We start from the raw sequence: 18,893 nt of genomic DNA, 5'->3' as shown, positions 1-18,893 counted from the left end.
CACTCTTTCTCCTATTAGTGGATAGAAACAAGTTGGTTCTATTCAGATTTACTGTTAATGCTAAAATATTCAATAAGATATTCAAGTAATTTATAATTAAATATTATACTAAGTTAAATTCTATATAATGTATATAATACACATTAATTATGTATCTGATATTTATATTTATATATTTTTTTTTAAGACTTGTTGACTAGGAATGTTTCAGACCTTGGTTTGTTCATTAAGAGTAGGCAGCAGCTGTCAGATAACCAGAGGCAAATATCTGATGCTATTGCTGCTGCCAGTATCGTAACTAATGGTACTGGAGTTGAAAGCACATCACTGGGGATATTCGGTGTGGGCATCCAGCAACTAAATGACTTCCTAGTGAATTGCCAAGGAGAACACTGCACCTATGATGAAATCCTCAGTATTATCCAGGTTAGTAATACAAACATCTTGCAGGTCCTTTTACTAGGAGTCCTGTTTACTTCTGTTTTCCCTGCTTGTCTTCCTCAAACTCAGAATAGTGTATCTGTGTCATCTCCTTTCAGACTAATGTTGTCACTACAGATTATTCTGTAAGTGTGCCCAACAGTATTGTTTCAGGTCACAAAAAGTGTTTTACTTTGTAGTCCTTGTTTCCATTTGATGAACTTAACATGTAATTGTATCTTTATTGCAGGCTATAAAATTGTGCAGGTGTACATATATATACACCCATAAAAAGAAAAAAAAATCATGCAAATAAACATATTTTTTTTTAGCTATATATGCTTTACCTGGGAAGGGACATCAACACTTGGGAAAAGTATTCATGACAGTGCATTGTTTTCTTCTTGTTTGTGATGACTTTTGGTACAGATTAACCCTAACTTAAAAAATTTTCACATATTTTTCTTTTATTGTTTAAAACAAACAAATGAATGAATGAAAGAAAGAAAGAAACAATCAAAAAAACAGACCTTAATAAAACATTCATCCTCTCAGAGTTATTTTCCAGGAGCAAATGTGAACATCTTATTCCGTTATATACAATGGCTGAAGTGATTAGAAAGTATTTAGCTAATTTTGAATACCTCCAAATGTGTAATGAGTACAATCCAAAACCAAGCACCCACTTAGCCGTTAACTAAGGTTAGAAATTGGATATTTCAACTATCAATATGTAACATAAATTTTCAAAGTTCAAAAGACATAAATTCTAAAGGAATGTCAGGGTAGCACACCACAAGTCTCTAATTGTGTTGTATTTGAGCACAATTGATAGGAAAAGGGTGCATATTATAGATCCTTTTTAATTTCAGCCTAAGAGCTGACTCTGCTTTGAACAGGAGGTTAGATCAGATGACCCTTCAAAGTGCCTTCTAACTTGAATGATTCTATGATGCTGCAATTAATAGTTTAGATTGCTTGTTTAGTGATTTTTAAAACAAGCATGAGCATTCTGCAGACACCGCTACTACTTTATCCACAAAAAGACTGGTTTTAGATATACTAATTAGTTAGCTCAGTGCGAAAACTACACTATGAAAATATGAAAAAGCAGTATTTCTAAAAATAATTATTATATATATCTCTTACATTTCTTCCTCCTTGTAGAAATTTGAACCTAGTGTGAATATGTGCCAGCAGGGGCTGCTATCTTTTGAAGGATTTGCCAGGTAATTAATTAAGTGATAATTTATATATATATTTATATGATGACACCAGTATATTAATGTTTGCATGACATTCACAAATACTCAGCATAGCATAAAATTTTTTGACATCTCACTTTTAGGTTTTTGATGGATAAAGACAACTTTGCCTCCAAAAATGATGAGTCACAAGAGAATGCTGAGGACTTGCAGTTTCCACTGTCATATTATTACATTGAATCTTCACACAATACTTACCTTACTGGCCATCAGCTTAAAGGGGAATCCTCAGTGGAGCTCTACAGCCAGGTATACAGGTTTAGATCACTGCATAATTTTCAACATGGAATTGTTTGTTTGACTGGCAAGTCGCAGAAACGTGACCTTTTTGCTTTGTAAATCTGAATGTTCTAAGACCCCGCTTGTAAAACATTGGAAAACATGACGTGTGGGAAAGCTGCCCGTAAGCACAGTTGTGCTCAAATGTCTTTTCTAAGGCAAAAAAAAAAAAAAAAAAGAGGGCTTAGTTTGAAATTCATAGCATCTAGACACCAGTCGGTCTGACCCAACCTACTAAAATTAGACTTTCCCACAGGAAAGACTGATCTAATATTTTAGTTCATTCAGATGTCAAAAACACTATTCAAATATTGTACATTGCATTGCAAAGACAAATATCAAATGGAACTACAAATTCTAAAAACATTACTTCTAGGAATATTCTAGAGTTTTTTAGACTTTATGCCTCTTTGGTTGTGAACAGGAAAAGAATGATTTCTCCCTAGGGCATTTGGTTCTGTGTGTGTTTGTGTGCATGTATATGTATTTGTGTGTTTGTATATTTACCAAATGCTAGAGAAAGCATCAACTTCCCTGTGAGCAGTGTTTTCATTACTCTAGATGTTAGTGACTCACCATTGAGAAGGGCTCATCTGGCATCCCATGTGCCGCTTAGCTTGGAGTTTTAAGATAGAAGGGTGAAGCTGTGTTAGGAAAGCATGAATAACACGATTGTGTTGAATAATGTAGTTGCAAAGGAGGTTCCCATAACAGCACTGCACAGAGTGATGTGAGTATTTTATTGGGAATAGATTGGAAGCGAGATAGAGCTCAGCTGGCTCTAATATATGCATGATGCAGAAAAGCCTCTTCCTGTCCCCCAGGCAGTTGTCCCCAGAGGAGAGGGGGCAGTCTGTTCTGGCTCAATGTGTCTGGCTCTCACAGAAGTGATGGTGTGCCAGCCATAGACACAACTGCCTGAAACACAATAATTTGCATTTTGCATAGGAGAAGTATTTTTTTGTTGTTGTTCATGAATGTATTTGCTGAAAATGATTTTGCTTGTAGAGATGTTAGTTTTCAGTAAAAACTAGCCCAGTCTCCCTCTGGACATTAAGAACCCCTCATAATATTAAAAACCCCTTTCTGCAGATACCATATGTTCCATAAAATACCGTGAATTTTCAAGCTTTATGGTATTTCTCCTAAGAACTTAAATGCTTTCTGCATTTTCCCACTAGGAAATGCAGTTAGCCGGGGACTGTAGCTTCTGTGGACTGTGTTTACTCTTCAGAGATTGCTCGTTCCAGCTCTTCTTCTGGATCACTGGGCTTTCATTAGCTCTGCAATGCTCATCTTCTGCTTTGATGATATGAGCCTATGGTTTCTACATGCTCACACTGTTCAATTGCATTGTAGGTTCTCTTACAAGGCTGTAGAAGTGTAGAATTAGACTGCTGGGATGGTGATGATGGGATGCCTATCATTTATCATGGGCACACTCTTACTACTAAGATCTCTTTTAAGGTATGCTAGTAATTGCATATAAAAACAAAACAAAACAAAAATCTGTACTTTTTTCTCTAATGAGGTAAAAAAAATTGTCTACAGGAAATACAAATCCTAATAGGCTAAATCCTAATAGGATATAAACTATGTACTACATCAGAGACAAACTCCTTAATTGTAAACATGGTTTTCAAATTAGTTTTTGTAGCAAATGTATGTAATTTTCCATGTGTTTTTTGTGTCAACATAACTATAAGTAGCTGTTATCACTTCTGTTGTAACAAGATGCTAGACTGATCTGGAGGGTCTTATTATGGAAGCATACAGTGGATTCTTCTTAGAGGGGAAAACAAATGCCCCCTTTTCTCCCCTTTTAACTGAAGTAAGTTGACTGAATGCTGGAAACTAATCACGTTCTTTCGATGACATTTCATTCTTGTAGGAAGTAGTTGAAGCTATTGATCGCAACGCATTTATCACCTCTGACATGCCAATTATCATATCCATAGAAAACCACTGTTCATTACCTCAGCAGCGCAAGATGGCTGAAATTTTTAAGGTAGACCATAAATTGTGGTAAATTATTCTAAGCACAAGCCTAGGGATTCTTTCATAATATATTACATTCTCGATATTTCAGAATGTATTTGGAGATAAGCTGGTAACAAAGTTTTTATTTGAGAGTGACTTTTCTGATGACCCCATGCTTCCTTCACCTGGCCAACTGAAAAGAAAAATCCTGCTTAAAAACAAGAAGCTCAAAGCCCATCAAACACCAGTGGATATATTGAAACAAAAGGTACAGTTCTTTCTTAGTAGGAAGCAGTGAGATCTAACTATAGCTAGAAGTAATTCATTTGTATTTTAAGTTTGTACTGCGGAATTACCTAATGCATTATCATGCTTGGAAGACTCAGAGCGGATTACAACACTTGCAAATAAGTAGACAGCATCACAAAATTTTAGTGTATTTTATTTTTATAATACTTCATGGTACTATGATTAGCACCACATGTTCTATGTGATAAAAATAAATGAAGTTTCACTCTGAGGCTATATATAACATGCTGTTCATGCATGCTCATGAGAAATAGTGAGGTGCATCATGTGTGTATATATATAGAATACTCAAGTATACTCATATACATGTATATATATGTATATATATAAATAGTATGTTGTAATTTTTAATAGAATTTGGCTTTATTTCCTTTTTCGTATTCAAGCCAGGCAAATATTTCCTTTTTTCTTCCCTTTTGGTGGGGGATGCTGTTTTTCAGATAGAGTGCAATTGGATTGATTCATTGCAAACTAATTGCTTTTATTCCAAATGTAAATACAGTTTAAAATAACAAATCTTAGGAGGCAAAAAAAAGGGATTTTTTCTTGAATTTTAAGTTTTCCTCACAGAAAATCTTCCCCATTTAGATTGGCATGCTTGTATCAGAATAAGTAAATCACACTGATTGTACCAGTATATGGATGTTCTTCATTCTTTAAAAAAGTTTTAAATTGATTCTAAAACAGCATACCTCAGACTGGGAAAAGGCAGTCTTGTTCTGAATAATGTGCAAAATGGACATTTCCCTATAATTAATCAGGATTCATATATTTGTGTTTTTCTACCAATACATGTTTTCTTTGTACTGAAGCCCTTAGAATGGTATGTTGATTTGATCTTGACAATCTTACTTATTCCTCACTATATGTATTCAGTACTTTCATATAAACAAAATAAGATTCAAATACTGAAGAAAAGACTTTTGCTTTTTAAAAATATTTTCCAGTAATTTAATAAGTGTTTCTGATGTGTTAGGCTCACCAGCTGGCGCATATGCAAGCACAGGCTAGCAATGGTGCTAGCAACCCTACAACTACGAATGAAGAGGAAGAAGATGAAGAGGATGAATATGACTATGACTATGAATCTCTCTCTGACGGTAACAATATATATTTATTTATTACAGTATTTTTGTTAGAGAACTATAGCAATAAGACATGCACGTATCATTCTAGTTCAGGAACAATATAGGTAAGTTGATCTTACCTTGTGATATGTACTAAATGTCCTCAGTGGCACTTTGATGCAGTAGTGAGAATAATTTGAACGTATAGAGAATGTGAGTGTGAGTTTAATTCCAACCATCTGATGTTTTAACTGTGCAATGTATGCTGAATTTTAGTCTTTATGGATTATTTTTATGTTCATTATAAATTATGCAAAAATATTATCTTCATAGTGTACTTTATATACATTCACCTGTATTGTCTTTTCGAAGGAGTTGAGACACTTGGAAGTTCAAGGTTCGCAACAGGCTTAGTCCTTGCATCTGCCTGACTGCCATTAATCTAAGACGCAGATTCTTAAAAACCCTCTGTGGTTGATTTCTAATCCCAGAGACCCCTGAAATACCTATTTTAGTTCCATTTTCAGCGTCAGCTGTTTGCTTCATGCATAAAGGTAGAGAAGCTACTGTATCTGGGCTTGTTCAAGTGAACAGGGAATAACAGTTTATGAGTATTTGTTATTTTTTGTTGGTAATTTTCAGATAATATATTAACGTAGATCAGTGCATTTGAACAATCATAGAATCACAGAATGGTTTAGGTTGGAAGGGACCTTGAAGATCATTCAATTACAACCCTCCTGCCGTGGACACAGAGGGACACCTCTGTGGCTTTTGAGACCAGGTTGCTCAAAGCCCCATCCAGCCTGGCCTTAAACACTTCCAGGGATGGGGCACCCACAGTTTCTCTGGGCAACCTATGCCCAGTGCACCACCACCCTCTGAGTAAAGAATTTCCTCCTAACATCTAACATAAATATCCCCTCTTCTAGTTTAAAACTATTCCCCCTTGTCCTGTCACTATCTGCTTGTGTGAAAAGTCACTCCCCATCTTTTTCTAAGCCCCCTTTAAGTACTGAAAGGCTGCAATGAGGTCTCCCCGGAGCCTTCTCTTCTTCAGGTTAAACATCCCCAGCTCTCTCAACCTGTCTTCATAGGGGAGGTGCTCCAGCCCTCTGATCATCCTCCTGGCCCTCCTCTGGGCCTGCTCTAACAGGTCCTTCTTGTGCTGGGGTCCCCAAACCTGTATGCAATACTCAAGTGGGGCCTCAGTGATACAATAGTGATGCCACAAGTAATATCATGCTCTTTGGGAAGTTAAATGCTGCAACATTGTTAAATAATTCCAGATATGAGTCTCAAAACTGACCAAATGGACAGAAATTCATAGGTGTGCTTCAGTGTAGACAAATATAAGGTAATACATAAGATCATATATAAATATAAGTGGGAAAGAAAAACAAAAGCTTGCTACATGATTCGAAATTCTACACTGGCCCTAACTACTCGGGAGATCTTGGAGTGATTGAAAGTTCCCTGAAGTCCTCAGCTTGGTGTATGGTGGCAGCCATAATAGCCAATAAAATATTGGTGATCATCAGGAAGCGTACTGAAAACAAAACACCTTTTTGCTTCTGTATAAAACCTTGGTTTGCCACAACTTGAGTTCTGTGTGCAGTTCTTGCCTACAGATCTTGAGAAGGTTATTTTGGAGTAAGTCAGAGGAATGGCAACCAAGAAAGTAAAGAGAATGGGGCAGTGGCCTTGCAGGAGTCTGAAAAGGCTGGAATTCTTCATGTGGTAGAGAAGAGAACTGAGGGTTGATTTGGAGAATATTTATGAATGACAAAGTAGTGGATAAAAGGGAGTACAACACTGTTACTCATGAGGTCTAGGAGGCTCTCAGTAAAACAAGTAGATCGGTCTAAAAGGGGTAAAATAAAGTATTTTTTTAAAGTGCAGCTGGTAGTAAACATCTGGAATTTTCTGCCACATGAAATTGTGGAGGCAAACAGTATCAGCAGGGCCAAATATGGATTGGACAAATTTATGGACAGGATTATAAGTAAAAGTTATAAGTAGAAATGTACAGTCCAACATCCCTAATATTCAGCAATTGTGGATGTTGGGGTGGTCCAAGGGAAATAGACTATACATAGTGCTCTCTTTAAACAGCATCTCCTGTTTCCACTGTCTGAAACAGAATATCAAGCTATTGGTCTTATGCAGTTGGGCATGTTCTCCTAGCTAAAGAGTAAAATATTTTACTTATTGAACCATTAAGTCTTATACGTACCTATTTAAGTTCTAGATGTCATGTTCAAAGTTGTGATGCTTGAGCATATCTTGCAGCAGTCAGTCTCTTTACTTGCTTCTGTGTTAATGATTTTAAAAAATTATCAAAAATTAATGAATGCAAGATCTGACTGTTGCTGCCTGCGGGATTCATGCTAATAGAAAAATTACAGTTTAATTCTGGTGCTACCTGCAGTTATGTTTTGCTAGAAAGTAGGCCTAGCTGCCTATCTGAGTATTCTTGTGTGGGGCAGGGTAGAGAGAGCATAGCTGAAAATTGCTGTGAAAAACTTGGACGTTTGTTAACATGTTCGCAAGGAAAATATTGCAAGCCAACCGCAGTAAGTAATGTTTGAGCAATGTTCTAGTTAAGAGAAGATTTGAAAAATCTGAACCTAGCAAGAAACATTCACAGCGTGCAAAATATGAAGGAATCTGAGGCATGATCTACTGCCTTATTAGAATTATTATTCTTTGGGATCTTTATTTATGTTGATATTTTGACAAAACTAATCTAAATAGTCTGTAAACTTTCTAAAAGATTTTCAGTTTTGTATTTCTCACTGATCCATTAGGTTTGTGTAAAGCTAATAGTTTTACAACTGACACTTAATTTTCATTTCTCTGGCTGTAAATCTTAATTTCCTTTACTCTTATTCCCTCTCTGACTCCGTTTCCCTGTAGCTGATGTCCTTAATGCTTCTCCTGCTCCTAACAGCCAGGAAGGTAAAGGCCATTTGGTTGAGCATTTTAACTGCATGAAATCAGCACTGCATCTCCAGCCTGTTAAAAATGACCATGTGAAAATATGGTTTCTACTTCATATTAAAAATGTAATCAGATACTTTTATATTGCATTGTTAACTGGTCAGGAACTGTTAGAAGGCTGCATGTGTGACACTGGTTATGCAAAGAAAGAATATGGTCAAAGCATCAGAAATATCAGGAATAAAATAAAACCATTCCTTTTGTGACAGTTACAATATCTTGATCCAGAAAGACTAATTAGTTGGTGTATTATTCTCTGATAAATATGCAGCTATGAAGATGAATTCCTATAGATGTAAAAAAGTATTTGTGCATGGTGAATGTAAGGAGGAGAAAGCCAAAACATGCTGTTCAAAGACACATTATACATATTTGATGTGGTTACTTGTTTGGACCAGCAATTCTTTGCTGTTTGGGGGTATCAGCTGTTTTCAGATAGCAAGCTTGAAGAAGAAATTTTAATTCATTAAATTATTTTTTTTAACCATCTTCTGAGCACAAAAGGATGGGCTTTTAAAAAGCGCAACATATTAACCAAAGCTGAGCATTAAAATTTTTAAGTAGAAAGTTACTACTAAAAGAGAATGCTTTGACCAGTAAATGCATTATTCTAGCATCTGATTATTCAGATAAAATTCATGGCATTATCCACAGATACTGTTAAATCAACTTAAATTTCCAGGTTAAATTTTTTGGCTTTATGTTTATTAAAATTCCATTCATTTTTAGATAACATTCTTGAAGACCGACCTGAGAATAAATTATCAAGTGACAAGCTGCAGTTTGAATATAATGAAGAGACTGCCAAAAGAATAAAGAAGGCTGATTGTGCTACTTACAGTAATAAAGGAAAGGTAGTTCTGCTTTTTTCCCCCTTCCTTCTCAGCCCCACTTTGATATATAATCAACTTTAACAGGATTTGTACAGCTTAGATAATTGAGATATCAAATGGTAAATGCACTTTAATGAAGACAAATAGTAGAAGGCATGGAAACACAGCCGAGAAAATAAATAGAATAAACATTCAACATACCGTTCAAGTAAAGTGTTTAGAGGTTATTGGATGTATATGTCATTTGGCTGAAAATTTAGCTGTTGGTGCTGTCAATAACTGTCAATAAAGGACTGAATTGAAGCTAAATTCTGAAGGTTATTGAGATATCTGTTTTCTATTGACATTGACAGAACTGAAAATTTCATCTGAATATTCAGTGTCTTTGTGTTTCTAAATAATATAAAATGTTCTACTATGATATCAAATAGCCACATTACTATTTATTAGCCAAACCACTGCATTGCTGTAGTTGTAGTTTCTCCTGAAAACAGAATATTTTTTTCCTAAACGTGCAGAAATGACTCTGATTGAGGCTTTTGCACACTGTCCCAGTGTCAGTGACAGGAATTGATGCATAAACCAGAGATCTGTTAGGTGAAGACAGCAAACTATGTAGAAAGAATGAGATAAAAGATTTAAAGGACATACGTAAGATACGCCAGAGTACTTCCATATGCAGTAATTTTATTGTTGTATGTTATTGGAATTGTCACTTAGGTTTACGATATGGAACTGGGTGAAGAATTCTACCTTCCACAAAATAAGAAGGAAAGCAGACAGATAGCCCCAGAGCTATCAGATCTCGTCATTTACTGTCAAGCTGTAAAGTTCCCAGGTAAGTACCTCTCTGTTTTACCGTATTAAACTTTCTAATTCTTTGAGATACTATGTTTATGTTTTGAATTGCTTAGCACAAGCTTTTTTAAATTTAAGTAGTTGAGGATATTTTTTTCTTGATGATTTGGTAATCTACAAAATAATAGCTTCTAGCTGAGAAATTACATACTTAAATCCATCACGAGAAGATATACTGCTTGCCATATTAAAATGTTTACAAAATGGAAATTTCCCAGTCTTCACAATTTAGACAACTGCTTCATTACAGCATGACAGATGAAATAAAGCCTTATCATAAGAGCTCTGAATTTCCATGTAAAGAGGCACTAAATTAGGAAGGAAAATATCCTTAAAACCTTGCATGAAGAGCTTGTCACATTCTTTAAGTGATCTCAGTTTAGTGTTTTTCACTTTTACCTACAATCTGCATTTTCTGTCCTTTCCTAAGTGAATAGGAAAGGAACCATTTGTTGGGGTATTGCAGAAAGCTCAAACCTTTTGAAGTTCCTTAGATTTTCTGACCACTGGGCTGAAGAAGCCAGTGGGGATAGCTCCATGAAGAAGGAAGACAAAGCAGCCTTTTCATGGGGTGGGTGAGAACAGCTGACTGTGCAGTCACACACACATCCCCAAACACACACACACTATGTGGAAAGGGTTAAGGAAATAAGAGTGTCTTATTTTATAGGGTAGGAAAAATAATGTTTGCAAAGCAGAAGGAGAGGGAGTAACTGAAGAGATCACTGGTAGTTACTTGTACAGTACTGAAACATGAGGTAGAGTGTGTTTTGGCTCATCCTTTGTACATAAATACTTTTAAATTGAGATTTTATTGTTTATTGAAGTGTTTAATGTTTTGAATGAAAAATCTACATTTTAATGGAATGATTCTCTGTGGAAAAGTTAGCAATTCTGCCAAATCATGATCTTATACAAATAGAACTACAATCAGATTAGAGAAGCTAGCCAAACATAAAATAGTGTCAAATAGGCAAGATAAACATGCTGAAAAATGGAGAGACATTCTTTTATTATCTTTTATAACTTTAAGAATTGTAGGTGTTACTTGTAACAATAATGACTTCTAAAAATTCAAATTTGATACTCTTTAATGAAGTCTACAATGAGATATCTTTCAAATAAAATATTTTCTTTTAAAGAATGATCTTCAAGATTAAACAGAGATAATTTACAATGTTCCAAGTATTTTGACACACAAAGAAGTTATGGTGATCTGTGATAACTTTAAAATATATCAGGTTTTTAACGTAAGTTCAGTTAGAAACAGAAATATTTGCTCTCTGTATCACATTTCTTCTTGCTTTAAAGGGCATATGAATAGAACTCTTGAGAAAAAAAATGAGTTCTGTTCACAGATGAACACATGAAGCTACAGGAGTTAGTTTTCCAACAAACTCGTGTATGTTTCCCCCTTTGAGACAAATACTACCTTCTCTGCAACACATGTAGACATCAAAGACCACATGCTACTGATTTGATTCCTCTGCTCAGCTGGAGGTCACAGACATAGTGAATTTCCTTCCTCAGCTCAGAAAATGCAGGACTTTTGGAGATAGTGAGGGCAGGATCATTGTCTCAGTGGCTGACCAACAGTGTGAATACTTTATTTGTCCTGTCACCATATACTTCTGTTCTGTGTTTACAACTGTCCATGTCTCTGAGCGTTATTATTTGTGACTATAAAATGAGACAAGGACCATTATGTTCACTAAGCCTAGTCTACTGAGTAACATGGACTTCCCAAAGTGCTCCCTGGTTGAAACAATTCATCGTGTGGAGAAAAAACATTTCTTGTTTATAAAATCTCTGGTAAGGAGGAACCCACCACTGCTCTTGATGTTTCAGTGGTATTTGACCTTTATGGTCCTTATTTAACTTCAATTTCAGTCTGTCATGTATCAATGTGCCATTATCTAAGAGAATTAGATAATGTTCTTAATGTCTTTTGGGGTCACCAAAAATGAGGGCAGTGAAGTATACCTGAACACAGTATTGCTATAACTCATTTGCACGTGGCTTGTTGGCTTGGTGCTGAGGATTCCTATACAATGTGTAGAGAAAGTACGTAAAAACAGGATCCACACAACCAAATGCATTGAGCAGAGAGTCACGTAAGGTAACCATCATAAAATTCAGATACCATCTCCACTGTATCACACTATCTGCCAGTATGGTACCAATTTTGAAGAAATTAAGGTGAACATAAAAAATGGCACTGTACTGTAAAGTACTGTAAATTATTTTCAGGGTCTGCAAACCTGCAGACTAACTGGCTGCTCATCAGAAACACGTGGCGAGATAGTGACAATTATAGTTTGACCTGTTACTTTGGCATGGTTAGAATAAGAAGGGCAAGGGAGTTTGCCATCCTCTGGATTAAAACTCCAAAAGCAGTAGAGTAATATGCTTATGTCTAACAAGAGAGGCTGGCACTAAATTCTGTAACCTGAAGGATATAGCATAGGGGTTGTAGGGAGATATGAAACATTTGCTCTGTTATCGTGGTAGTATGATGGAATCTAAGTCAGTCCTGCTTTGACCAGGGGATTGAACCAGATGATTTCCAGGTCCTCTCCAACCTCCATTATGCTCTGAATTTATGATTCTATGAATAGGTGATGCTATACTTGGGAGCCCACTTTAAATTGGAGTGAAAAATGGAGCTTACTTCTGGGAGGAGGCCTGTCACTTGCAAAGCATGCCCATGGGAAAGACTGAAAGAAAACTCCAAGCTGCAGCTTACCCTGTGGCCATCACATACAGTTCATTTAACCTTGATGTTTTGCATTGCAGTCTCTGGTGATTTATGAGGTTAGTCTGTTTCCTCAGTGACAGTCTCCACAACAGGATTTTGAAACCTGGATCTTGTGTGCCAAATCCGTTTGATCCATTGAAAACTGGGATTAAATTATTCTGCATAACTCCTCTTTCTTCTAGTCACTTCGTATTCCCTGATCTCAGCTTCTACCATCTTCTATTGTTTATGTGTATGCTTTGGCCCAAAGAGACAGTAAGTCTCCAGCACTGAAAACATTTATGCACATACTAAATTTTACTAACCCAAAGCAGTTCCATTGAAGCTATCAGCATAGTTTTATGAAGTACATGTAGACGTGCCATAAAGATTGAGACCTGAAAATTTACAGCTGTGGGCTTGACTTCAATAGAACAGAGATCAGTGTATCCTCTTTGTGATTTATATTTGTAGATGAAATATAGGTATAAAGCCAGACGGTCTTTAGGCAGGTGTGAATTGATGGGAGTACATGAGGATCATTTTCTAAGTCACAGTTAGACATATAACAGTGTACTTTGTTATATTTTATATAAAAGTACATCATGGGTCTCTAAGAGCATCCCTCACCTCTTTGCTGTGTGTGTTAGAATGAGTATCACATGTTTTGACTTAGATTTTAACTTTGGTCTGCCATGAACTCTCTCAAAGTCAACAGAAATAAACTGACCTTAAAGGGAATGAAGTCTGTTTATTTCACAGGGATTTAGATCACGATTTTAATGATTATTTTGTTGGAATGTGTATACTTGAATAATAGCTATAGTAGAGCTTTCCAGCTCCGCTTCTAGCATGTATTGGCCACTACATGCTTAATGGATTTCACATACCTACCATATTTGTCATCAGTGAAATACAAATAATTATTAAGATAACTCTCAAAACACCTTGAGGTTAAACTGTTTAACCATCAGGCCTTTGGGGTTTTCCATTGCATTTTGTCTTTAAATCATATTTTTGCATTTATTTAATTGTGTAGCTACTGTATCCTAGATGAATACCATGATATTCAGTACTGTACAGATTTTTTGCTTCTGTAGGAAGGATATTTTTTGAAATTACTCTTAGGATGAATATATTGGGACTGTTATTACAGATTTTTTTTAGTATTAATTAGGACCATTTGGCAATTTGAGGCACTCACAACTTTCTGAAGCCAAAAAGTAAAATGGAGAAGTTATATCACAGAGATACAGGTGTATATCTATCTGTATTGCTTCATATACGTTATATAAACATTATATATACAAATACATATATTATATGCTTATATAATATATAAAGGCTTGTATGTATTAAGGATGTTAAAATTAAATTATGGAGGAAAATACACTCCTTGCCCTGTTTACTATATAACAGGAGTATTCATGCCTCGAAAAATAATGTAAAATGGGATGGAAAATGTCGTGCCCTCTTGGTCATGTTTTTTGGCTCATTTATTTTACATTTATGGGAACAGGCTTGTCAACTCTAAACCCATCTGGCTCTAGCAGAGGAAAAGAAAGAAAAAGCAGGAAGTCCATTTTTGGCAACAATCCTGGCAGACTAAGCCCTGGGGAGTCAGCTACTCTTGCCAAAGCATCTGGAAAAGGTAAAGTTAGCATCTTCTTTCATCAGTCACGTGGAATGACTTTGTACCAGACCAAGTTGTTAAAGATCATATACTTCATAATGTGCAAGATATTGAACTCTGGAATGTTTTTTTGTTAGCACAGCAGCTATTACAGTAACACTATTATAGCAAGTGTTGAGTGTATAGTAGTGGAATGTTAGAACAGGATTAATTGGTCGGGAAAATAACACCCTAATTTATAAACGATTCAAAACCAACATATATTTTAAGTACTCTATCTTCAAGTTTGTATTTTAGGAGATACGAATGAATATTTTTGAAGTACAAATGGAAGGCAGGACTATTGGGCTGGATCCCAAAAAGGATTTTTAGCGTCTGATGTAGGACTTAGTTACCTAAAATTCAGCCAAGTCCAAACGTGTAATTGTGCAAACTCCTGTGTTCCACCTTAGAAATATTTAGACTCCACAGGTGTACTCCAATTTGTGAACTTGGGAATTGTACTTCTGCATATGAACAGACGTAAAGAAACACAAAGGAAAGTATAGAAAAGGTCCTGGAGCAGGGATTGAGCCCAGATGACCTGCCTTTCAATTGAATGCTGTAGATGGAAAGTTACAGATCTGTACCATTTCTTGTGCTCATTTTCTGGCCCAAAGAACATTGCATTTCTTTCAGCTCAAGTGCCTGGCTGCAGCAGACAGGTTAGGTTCCCTCCAAGAAACCAGTGACCTACAAACAAAGAACTCTAGTGCCTAATTCTTAAGGTCATAAGTATTTTGCTAGACTTGTCACCTAACTCTCTTAGGGCACCGTATAAACTGCCTGTTAGGTGACTTACCAGATGGCTTTCCATCTTGCCTCCCTTCCTAATGTAAAATGTATAAATGAGAAGAATGGCATAGTGTCTCCCAGAAGACCCTACAGCTGGGTAAGTATGTGATAGTTAGGGATGCAAATCCTACAGAGGCCAACCCTACAACTCCGTGTTTGAACTTTAGTGCTCTAAATCACAGTATCGTTCTAATATTTAAACATTGTTTCCTCTTGTGGATTGTTCTTACTGTACAGGAAGGAATGTGACATTTATACTCAATGGTATCATTTTCCAGGATCATCTTTTTCTACTATTTCCAAAGTATACGCAGACAGCTCACTAGAAAATATTGAGTTCTTGGAGTCTCTGCATCTGCAGCTGTGACTTGAGGGTATTGTTTATTTTCCAGGTCCTTTTGATGTGATGCGGCAGACATGGGAAGACCCTTGCTCTCCTTACAATTCTCCAGCTTCTCTCAGTGCTATCATAAGGACGCCCAAATGCTATCATATCTCCTCCCTGAACGAGAACGCTGCCAAGCGGCTGTGCCGGCGGTACTCCCAGAAGCTGATCCAGCACACCACCTGTCAGCTCCTCAGGACATACCCTGCTGCCACACGCATCGACTCCTCCAATCCCCATCCACTCATCTTCTGGCTCCACGGTGTACAGCTCGTGGCTCTTAACTACCAAACAGACGGTATGGGTACTGAAACACACAACTTTTTATACATTTTAAATGTGAATTAGGTCCTTGGAGTGTGAAACTGCATTTGACCTTCAAGGTATCTGTCTGTGCTCCCCAATACAAGCAGCTTCATACAATGGCAATCTAATTCTTAAGAGCAGCAATTCAGGAGCTTTATGCTAATTCAAACATCTCCTGATACCACAGAAATGTTGGGACCAGCAACAACTTCAGTTTTTATTCTACTGCTGAATGCTTTTTTCCCCCTCAGTATAAGTGGCTGTTGTCCTCTTATGTTAACTTCAAGTATAAAAAGGTAACTCAAGTACAAAAAGTACATATTATGTATATATTCTGATAGTTTCAAGTATAAAAAGGTAACAGTTCAGTAACTGTTTTTATTAGACGTGCTGGATGCTGGTTTAATGTTGGTCAGAACATTTTTTTTCTATCCTATGTTGTGGTCCCACACCTTTTCAAAGGTGGATCTGCTAAGTTGCCTACAAAGCTAAACAGATGATGCTTTTTCATTATGTAGTTCATGGCAAATATCTAGATACTTCTCAGAGAACGGGTTTAGGCGGGTCCTACAGTTGGATAAAGACATCAGAAAGGGATAGGAGAGAATGAACTATTCTTAGAGTTTTGTATAACTTACAATTGGACAGATTGGGTACATAAACTAAAACTTTCTCTGAAAACCAAGCAGGATTTGATAGTACTAAAATTGGAAATATATATATATAAATATTTAAAACGTGTTGTCTTCACTGTTACTGTTTTTCCACTGTACCATTGCTCTGTGTCAGTTCTGGCTGCCTTACTTTCACAGATCTTCCTCTGCAACTTAATGCAGCAATGTTTGAGGCTAATGGCGGCTGTGGATATGTTTTGAAACCTCCTGTTCTGTGGGATAAAAATTGCTCAATGTACCAGCAATTTTGTCCATTAGAAAGAGATCTTGATAATAAGGAGCCAGCTATATATTCTTTAACAGTAAGTACATTAAAAGGGAATTTCATACAGCTGAATAGATTGAAATAGGCAGCGTTTAACTACAGTCTTAAACCAGCGTTACAGTCATGCTTCTGTGTGAAAAGACAGAAGCTTTAATTGTTGCGTTTACTTCTGAAGGACAATATATGTAAAAGAAATCGGAGGGGGAAGGAGCAAATGATCACCTTAATTTTACTTTATTGGCTGTTTTGTATCCATAGTTACTTTCACTGTTTCCTTCACAATGTTTGTCAAAATCCAGTCCTGACACCATTTTCTCTGGGACTACACAACTGTATAGAAGTACACTTGTGCCTGCATGTTTCACATTTGTGAACACTTGAGAAGTGGCACAGAAAGTCACTGTGAAAAGCTGTACTGAATATTAAAAAATATTTTCAAAGAAGTTATATAATCCCATATATCATTTCACGGATTTATGGCAAAAAGTGCTATTCCAAGAAGCCAGTCCCTTCCAGGAAATGTTTCAGAAAATTGAGGTTCATAAGAATCAAAAGTCTCGCAGCCACGGTAATTGCAAACCTGATTCTTCTGCTGTGTATATCAAAGCAAGCCAGAGGTCAGTGCCATTACCCAGAGTAACTGAGAAGAAAATTTGATCCCTTTTGACTATGTTACTGGGACATTCTTTCTGGATTAACTTTCAAATGCCTTGAATGGTTACACTCATGATATATAGTATATTTTTTTCAGAGGAAAGATACCATAGCAAGGGCATGTGGGGTTTAAGCAGTGCTGCTTCTGAAATTACTGCCCTGGAAATTATGAAAGTAGGGGAGCACTGTAATTAAATCAGTGTGGTAGCAAACTACTTAGGGATGTGATAAAAGCAAAGTTTAGCTCAGAACTGTGACAGAAGAGAATGACTCAACTAATTCGTGTCTCTGTGTACTCCTCGGCTTCAGATCGTGTCTGGGCAGAACGTGTGCCCTAGCAATAGCACAGGAAGTCCGTGCATCGAAATTGATGTGCTCGGGATGCCTCTGGATAGCTGCCATTTCCGGACCAAACCCATCCATCGCAACACTCTGAACCCAATGTGGAACGAACAGTTTCTTTTCCGGGTTCACTTTGAAGATTTGGTCTTTCTTCGATTTGCAGTTGTCGAAAACAACAGCTCAGCTGTAACGGCTCAAAGAATCATTCCACTGAAAGCTCTAAAAAGAGGTAACACAGTTTGCAGTAACACCTTTTACCAAAATGGCCCAGCAGATTCCTGGACTGAATCCTGCCGGGGGGATATTTTTAATCAGCTGGTTGCCTTCTTCTGAAGGATTCAGGGAACAAATACCAGGCAACATACTTCACCTTTGCAGTGTGATGCTGGTCTAATACTCACTAGGAGCTGGAGGATACCCAGTGGCTTGTGAGAAGCCCCAGATTTGAGATGGACCGCATGCTGTTGGGGGGCATGTGCTGATCTCAAGCTGTGGTTGTGAGAGCTGAGGCTGTGTTCAGCTCAAGACTTGCTGCTCCCTTGGGAAGACCAAAGTGGTGTCACTCCACTACTTCCTTTTGCCCAAGAAATTCCTATAACTAGTCATCATCAGGGCAGAGGAAAATTGCACTTCTGGCAGCAGTGGCAGTAGGAGAGGTGAAAGAAAGGTGAACAAAGATTAGAGAAAGACTAAGAAGCAGCAGTAGTTCTACAACACCGGGGAAGGGAGTTCCCATAATGCCAGCAGCTCTTGAGCAGAACGGTAAAAAATAGTTTCAAGTTTACTTTATGCCACTGCAATACAACAAAACAGTCCTAGCATATGAGAAGATCTGGCAATATATGTACATTTCCTAGGGAGACTGTGTCCTTGTTTCATTCATATTCTAATATTTAGCTATTTCATGTATGAATATACTGAATATTACAGCAAGATAAGGATAGACGGCTATATGAGCCACTGAGCAGTTCAAAGCATTTGGTTTATGCTATTTTGCAGACAAGAGCGGTAATGCAGTATTTTTCTAGTGTTTTTAATGCTATAGATAT

The 18,893-nt window shown here is 36.8% G+C and overlaps 1 protein-coding gene across 12 annotated transcripts in view; it reads left to right on the top strand.

The window, feature by feature from the left end:
• PLCE1 (phospholipase C epsilon 1) overlaps nt 1-18,893 on the top strand; it is a 160,584-nt gene that overhangs the window by 130,622 nt on the left and 11,069 nt on the right. For all 12 annotated transcript variants that reach the window (XR_013953069.1, XM_080598212.1, XM_080598210.1 and 9 more), the window contains 13 exons: nt 188-426; nt 1,588-1,649; nt 1,769-1,934; nt 3,324-3,431; nt 3,856-3,972; nt 4,054-4,212; nt 5,230-5,353; nt 9,053-9,177; nt 9,877-9,994; nt 14,271-14,402; nt 15,611-15,901; nt 16,722-16,885; nt 17,812-18,073. Coding sequence is in view for 11 of the 12 variants with exons in the window: in XM_080598212.1 (XP_080454338.1) it covers nt 188-426; nt 1,588-1,649; nt 1,769-1,934; nt 3,324-3,431; nt 3,856-3,972; nt 4,054-4,212; nt 5,230-5,353; nt 9,053-9,177; nt 9,877-9,994; nt 14,271-14,402; nt 15,611-15,901; nt 16,722-16,885; nt 17,812-18,073 (2,067 nt within the window). In the remaining variant the exon portion in view is untranslated. The remainder of the gene's footprint in view (nt 1-187; nt 427-1,587; nt 1,650-1,768; nt 1,935-3,323; nt 3,432-3,855; nt 3,973-4,053; nt 4,213-5,229; nt 5,354-9,052; nt 9,178-9,876; nt 9,995-14,270; nt 14,403-15,610; nt 15,902-16,721; nt 16,886-17,811; nt 18,074-18,893) is intronic.

The sequence above is a fragment of the Anser brachyrhynchus genome (assembly GCF_964034855.1).
Source record: "Anser brachyrhynchus genome assembly, chromosome: 6".
NCBI classification, from domain to species: Eukaryota; Metazoa; Chordata; class Aves; order Anseriformes; family Anatidae; genus Anser; species Anser brachyrhynchus.
The sequence above is the reverse complement of the archived record's forward strand: the minus strand, read 5'-3'. Positions and strand labels throughout refer to the sequence as shown.